General features: G+C 38.2%; 1 protein-coding gene across 3 annotated transcripts in view; it reads left to right on the top strand.

The window, feature by feature from the left end:
• The first annotated feature begins 496 nt into the window (after positions 1-496).
• Positions 497-7,632, top strand: part of dclk1b (doublecortin-like kinase 1b) — a 37,274-nt gene continuing 30,138 nt past the window's right edge. For 2 of the 3 annotated variants that reach the window (XM_079611230.1, XM_079611233.1), the window contains exons 1-3: positions 692-712; positions 1,142-1,524; positions 4,077-4,423. In XM_079611230.1, coding sequence (XP_079467356.1) covers positions 1,167-1,524; positions 4,077-4,423 — 705 coding nt within the window. In that variant the 5' untranslated portion in view covers positions 692-712; positions 1,142-1,166. Of the gene's footprint in view, positions 713-1,141; positions 1,525-4,076; positions 4,424-7,632 lie in introns of all 3 variants that reach the window. The other variant, XM_079611231.1, reaches the window with a different exon arrangement.

Here is a 7,632-nt window from a genome sequence, read left to right as displayed (position 1 = left end):
TATGCAACATAAGATGATATAATAATAATACATCTTTATAAAAATATATATTTTTACACTTAAATCTACAAATATATTACAAAGTCATTGTATACAAATATATTGAAGGCTACATAGGCATAATATGGTTTGTTTTGGGCATTTTGTTCGTATTCCAAAATAATTATTTCCTGCAGTAGGGTATAAAGAAATATATATACAAACAACTAATATCCAAGTCATGACCAGGCGTCTCTTGATCGTAAACTGTTATGAAAAATAAGGTTCTCATTGGTGCAATAAATGATACCTTAAGCGTACAATTAGTGGGCGTGGCACATGAGGAATCATATCAAAGTTCATATGCTATCATAGCTCATTTATTTAAATTTATAAGACCGTTTGAATGGAGCTTGTACCATTGGAGTGTCTCTGCCGGCCAGAAGCTGTGCTGAACAGTCTCCCCCACCCGCCCACGAGGACCTGCATTTGAAACTGTCTAGGTAGGCAGCTCACTAGGTTTTGAGACACAGCCCTGTTCGCTCGTATTTATTCATTGAGGGATTTCTTTTCTCCGACAAAGACTGCCAGTCTCTCTGCAATGCATTAGAGGGGCAGAGAGACACCGGCTGCAGCCCATCCCATCACTATAGCATCCTCTGGAAGAGATGACAAGCCATTAGATGTGTGCTTTCATATCGACTGTGCTCATCGGATAGCTACACGCGCACAAGTAAGAGGAATATGCTTTTTTTTTGTCTTTGAAGCAAGATGCACCATGCATATCAGACCTCGCACAATTCGATTTATTAGTGCATTAATATCGTTTTTTAATTGACGAATCGCAAATTCTTCATTGTGCATACCCTTTGGGCGTGTTTAAATAACTTGAAAATTAGTAGGCTATTGAATTATTAAAATATTGTGTTATATCATTTTAATACTTAAATGTTTATAGTTAAAACAAAAATATATATTTTTTTATAAATCATTTAATTAATTTATTTAGTTTGATAAGCAAACGTAAATGTAAATTTCCAGCAGCTTATTTAGCCTGTAGCCTAAAATGCATTTTATTGTATTAGGCTACCAAGCATATGCACATTTTTTTATTATTAATTTTGACCCATCTACCAAAATTTTTCCACACAATTTTCCATAGCCATACCACAGTCCCGGGTGTTGACATGGAGCTGGAGCATTTCGACGAACGGGACAAAGCGCAGAGATACAGCCGCGCGGGTTCACGGGCGAACGGCCTCCCGAGCCCCACGCACAGCGCCCACTGCAGCCTGTACCGAACCCGCACCTTACAGGCTCTGAGCTCCGAGAAGAAAGCCAAGAAAGTCCGCTTCTACCGCAATGGAGACCGGTACTTTAAAGGGATTGTGTACGCTATCTCCAACGACAGATTCAGGTCTTTCGACGCTCTGCTCGCAGACCTCACCCGCTCCCTATCAGATAATGTAAATCTGCCTCAGGGGGTCCGGACCATTTATGCCATTGACGGGTCGAAAATGACCAGCATGGAGCAGTTGGTTGAAGGTGAGACTCTGGGTGTCAGTTAGCCTATGCAGGTTTAGGGACACCAGTAGGCTATATTTTGTTTCTTGTTCAGTGTGAGGCACATGGTCATGGTGCTGTTCATCACGTGTGTCTTGACTTAGATTGTTTAGGTACACATGCCTGTTGTCCATAATTAAATGAGGACATCATGTTTATGTCATCATAGGCCATCATACATATTTACTGTCACCTCCTTTTTGAACATAGATCTAAACTTGAATGGTTTATGAATGAATTGTAATAGGCTACAGACATAGGCCTAATGTCTCTCATCAGATTGTTGCAGAAATGGAAGGAGTTTCTAAAAATGAAAGTGTAAAAAAGGTATAAACGTTTAAGCTTACTGCAAATCAAATGTACTGAACTAAACAAAAATCTATACAAAATCTATATTTTACAACATAATTTGGACTCAAAAATAGCTAGAAAATCAAACCTGCATGTCTAACAAAGTAGTACTGTTTCCATGGTAAAGCAATGTTTTCACAGGAAAAGTTTTGAGTGTTTAAGATTTCGAATGATACCTTATTTATGATTATTACTAAAATATGTGTTAGGGGAAAAAGGCAATACAAAGTCATACCAAGTGTCCCGCTATACCAGGATTCTGACAGTTAACAGGCTAAGCTGGTTTTGGAACATGTAGTGGTCATTAGCTGTAAGACCACTTAAAGCTGATGAGTAGCAGTAACAGTAGCCTAACAGTAGCTGGTGTATTGCTGGTCCTAGATGGTCTACAAGCTTGCCCAAGGAAATGATCAGCTTGGGCCAGCTAATGGACATCTAGAAACCAGCTACTATCTTAAAACCGAACTTTCCAGTTATCATATTTGTGATATCTAAAGCAATGAGGAAATTGTAGTTTGTGTCATTTTTAATGAACTTATACCTCATGCTCTGTTGTGAATGACAGTAATAATGTCTGCATATGAAAATAAATAGTTTTAACCTTAATTTTCCTTCAGTTCTTTTCATATGTTCCTCTGACCTCAAAACCCATTAAGCACATAATATATGCAGTGTGTGCAACAATCAGATAATCTACTACTGAAAAGTCGTTGTATTTACTCGTGTTTATATCCAGGGGCTCCGACTCCACAAACAGAGCATGGTTTGTAGTCCTGAACAAGGATCAAGCTTGTATTGTCTCTGTGAGCAGATACCAGAGTGCCCTGTGATTTAAACCGATAATCATTTTAAAATGCTCATCAATATTTAACAGCTTCTGCATCTCCATACCACTCCCTTTCTCTCAACCTTGACCAATAAATCAACCCTGAGAGCTGAGATCATTAAATATAAGTTGGTCCTTGAATTATGTGTTAAATGACTCTGATTTGATTATATCAGTGGTATCTCTGGTGCTTTTCTATATAGGCCACCCAACCTTTCATTCATTCATTCATTCATTCATTCATTCTACACCTGGCAGCACTGAGAATGAATGTAAATGAGGGAGTTGGAGGAGATTTCAGTCTCAGCTGGGCTCTGACCTCTCCGTCATTATGGACTATTTTTTAGGAGCTTAAATGTCCATTGACTGTCTTAACTCACATGCATGACTTCTGTGTGTCCTCATGATAAACATAGGAAAGCCTCGTTAAAGGCATAGTTTACCCAATAATAAAATTACGGGTTACACTTTATTTGAAGATGATGTAGTTACATTGTACTTACTCCAATAAGTATGGACTAATATTAATAGAATACATGTACTTACTATAGAGTTACTGTTAGGGTTTGGTTTAAGAATATGGTTAACCAAAGCAGAAGAAAGAAACGCATACGAATGTGGTTCATACAAGTTTTCCGAAGTCAATACTCTTAAAAAATAAAGGTTCTTTATTGGCGTCTACAGTTCCATGAAGAACCTTTACATCCATGGAGCATTCCCTTACAATAAAGGTTAGCCTATATAGTTCTTTATAAAACAGATAGTTCCAGTCCTTGGATCCGTTTGTGATTCTTTGTTGCTGCATGTTGCTTAGCAACTTCTTTGGAACTACATTGCCTGGCGGAGGAATTAATGTGTTATAATGTTATATTTTTTGTTGCTGGTGGTTATTTTATGAATAAATAAATATTAAAATGAATATTTTTATGGAGTAACTGTTTTATAAAAGCAATAAGCCCCTTAAAGCCGTGTTTTACAGTGGATTTAGAACAGATAAGGGGGTTTTAGGCACTCCGCTCAGCGTCGTGCCTACAGTAACTACGCCCCAGCTGTTCTAAATCCACTGTAAAACACGGCTTCAAGTGGCTTATTGCTTTCCTTAAGAATTGTTCTCTGAAAGGTTCTTTGGTTATTTTATGGCATCACTGCGGATATCACTTTTTGAAACCTTTATTTTGAAGGATGTTCGTAAGTTTTATTGAGAGAAGTATCAATGCCTGATTCACGAATAAAAAAAGTCAAAAAATATGTTCTGTGAACCTTGTTGAAGCGGTTCAGAAAACCAGTCTGAATGATTCATTTAGAAATGTGATTAGATTTTCACTGATTATTTCTGTTATTTTATTTTGTATCACAGGGGAGAGCTATGTGTGTGGATCAATTGAGCCTTACAAGAAGCTGGAATACACTAAGAATGTCAACCCCAACTGGTCGGTCAACGCCAAGACCGTTGGATCAGCACGAGCGCCCTCCTCTCTGGCCAGCGCCAAGGGTGGGTCTATAGAAATCAAGGATAACAAGGATTTCATCCGGCCCAAACTGGTGACCATAATCCGCAGCGGGGTGAAGCCTCGGAAAGCCGTGCGCATCCTTCTCAACAAGAAGACGGCCCACTCGTTTGACCAGGTTCTCACAGATATCACAGATGCCATCAAACTGGACTCTGGAGTGGTCAAGAGGCTTTATACGGTGGATGGTAAACTGGTAGGTTCAGTGGGCATGTCATTTAAGTTGATAATTCAGCTTTTGTATTGGATGCAGCAGTAATGAGACTATTGTTTGGTTGAAAGTACTGAATAGATCAGTGGATGTGCTATATACGCAAAAGTCTTTATTTGTCAGAAGCCAGTGGATCAGGAGATGCTTGCGGTGCAGAAATTCAGCTTTAATTTAATTCACATCAGCTTTAAATAAAGCAAAGTTAGTCTCCTGACTCGCTACTCAAATAAGATGTCTTTTTTAGTGTCCTGGTTTCTCTAAAGGTATATGCGTCATCATCTCAAAGAGGTCACTCTGTTCTACTCATAGACTGCCATTCGGGACAATTGGAAAGTGGCGTCCTTACTCTTTCCCTCTTCAGTGCCCTGCTTTTTTCTTTATTTTTTTGGTGAAAAAACAGTCACTAGAGCTCTCTATGTTTGTGTTAGTAAAAGTTGGTGGTTATGAGACCAATTTGGTATGTTAAGTGCTGGGACTTCTTTCAAACGTTATTCCCTTTGGGACTTTTTTCAAAGAAACACGAAGAACTGTAGATGAGATGCTCTCTGCTTTAGAGTGTGGTGTGGTGTGAAGAATACTTTTTTGTTGTTTTGGTTCAGTGTTATTTTAGGATTATCTAGATACCTTAGTAATCATTAATGGTTTGAATTAGCTTTTATTGTTAGATTTTCAGTTTAGTAATTTTCTTATGTTACTTTTTATTTCTATTTAGCTTTCATTTTTAGTACTTCCTCTTAAATTTTTTTTATTTCAGTTAGTTGCCAAGGCAGACTTAATTTTTTAATCTATCATACTTATATTTATTGTATTTCAGCTTTATTTCAATTAGTTTTAGTTAACAATACTATATTAACAATAAAATGAAATATTTAGAATTGCAGTACCCTACATTTTTACTATAGGGATGATCTGCTTGGTATGGAAGCTATTTTCCACCATTTAAAAAAAAGATGAACAAAAAAAAAAACCATCTGTGGCAAAAATAAGCTTCTATAATTTAGAGCACCGTGTGATTAAATGTTTTACTTCTGGGCACAAGAGTCAAAGCTCTCTTCTGCACTCTGAACCTGCAGCTTCACAAGCTCATATATTAAACCACTAAGCCACCATATTGTGGTGCTTTCAGTATTTGCTCATTTAATTGTTGCGGTTATCACGCTGAGATGAATTTCCCTGGATCTTTAATGTTTAATGTTGCTTGAATAAGAGCAAAAGAGATTTGATAGGGAGAGAAAGGTAAATACTGTAGTGAAGAAGATGGAGGAAAAAGCTCAGACAGAGCGAGGTATGTTGGTGACCTTTCTGTGTCTCCACAGGAGCAGGCTGATGAAGTGACAAGCTGTCTCCTGAGGGCCTTAAACTCGTTGGCCTTCAGTGGCATTATATTTTCTTCTGTTTACACTCACCGCAGCAGATACAGAGACACTGGTGCTGCACTAGCTCATCTCCAGTGCAAACTTGCACTGTCCTGTCAAATCGATTAATCGCAATTAATCGCTTCTAACATAAAAGACACACACACACACACACACGCGCATATATATATATATATAACATTTTGTCTAAGATGTGATTAATCGACACACACACGCACGCACGCACGAACACACGCACGCACACACATATTCAAGAGATTTATTACTTATATAGGCCATTAATATATATATATATATATATATATATAATTTACAAAAACATCCCAAAATCACAATTTAAGGTGGAATAATTTGCAAACAGTGTGGAATATCCCCCAATTACTCGCATCCCAAGTATGTCTCTCCCCTCTCTGTAATTTCTCTCTGTTCGGTTTCTATGGCAATCTGGTTGCTGGGGGTGGTTGCTTAGGAACAGCCTCTGCGGCAGGAGGGGTGCAGTATTGGTTATGTTACAGGCCTGGGTTGGGATGATGGATGCTCAGGATTGCAATGAAACGGGCATCTCTCATGAGGCATTAATTAGGCAAAGCATTAATTAGGCAAAATTGGTTTTTAGAAGGCAATATAATATTTGTTTTATTTCTACATCATTCAATACATTTTCATATTAGGGTTTTTAAGGGAGTGCAGTTTGTAATTCATAGTGAATCAACTCAAGGACGACCGCCTTTAGATATTTCATGGAGTGGATATTTAGAAGATTTCACCATCTAGTAACAGTTAGTGTGAAAGCGCTTAGTGAGATGGGCATTTCACCATGAATTGTGCTCTTATAAACAATTCCTTGAAATAAAATGAGGCCTTTACTTGGCAATTGCTTCCTGCCCTTATCTTCTAAGCGACTGATGCGAGCTTTGAAATGTGTTAGTGTTATTATTGGATTGTTGATCTGTTGACAAGCATTTATCAGGAATGCTTCCTGATGAGGAACAGGCTAGCACACTTTGCATTTGGTTTAAGTGCTCCAGATGGAGATTTCTGATAAAAGTTGAATGCTAGGCCTGACAGAATCTATATGTGAACTAAAATAAGATAGCATTTAATTAAAGTATATAATTATTTGATTATCTCTGGCCTTTTTATCCAAAGCAATTATGGTATATGGAAATACAAAGCTCTGTCATGAAACTCTAGGTGGCGCAGGCTGATAGGTCCTTAACTCAATCTGCTTGCGATCACATAATTCTCTATAGGGCACAGCTGATTGGTTCCTGCTGCATCAGTAGCCAATGAGCTCGCTGCTCAACCTTCAAATACTTAGTCAGCATTTGCTATAGCAGGGCAGCGCTTTCAGAAACCCTCCTCCTTCCCCAGCTCCACCTGTATAGATCTGCTACGCGTGATTCATGTGTGTTATATTGTACAGCAGCAGCATGTCTTGCTTGCTCACAGCAGCGTGTCGTCGTGACTCATGTGTGTATTGGCAGTCCCGTACTTACTCTGCAGCAACAGCAATAACCAACAGCAGCGGCAGCATAGCCGATCTATTCCTCCAAGACCAAACATATCAATATCACACCATGCCAAACACTCTGAGAGTTGTCATGACAGAAATAATAATAACACAACAATTTTTTTTGCATATCATCTATTCATTACACAGCTTTCTGGAGTACTTGATTCTGATTGGTCAGTCATGGCATTCATTGATTTGAAATTCGCTCTCACTGTCGTCCATAGCAAAACACTGTATGTTAGTCCACTCATCCGGGGAATTTGAAAACTTTATATAGCCTACATGTAATATAAAAAAATTAT

Source organism: Phoxinus phoxinus (assembly GCF_949152265.1).
Source record: "Phoxinus phoxinus genome assembly, chromosome: 4".
Taxonomy (NCBI): domain Eukaryota; kingdom Metazoa; phylum Chordata; class Actinopteri; order Cypriniformes; family Leuciscidae; genus Phoxinus; species Phoxinus phoxinus.
This window is presented reverse-complemented; position numbering and strand designations above follow the sequence as displayed.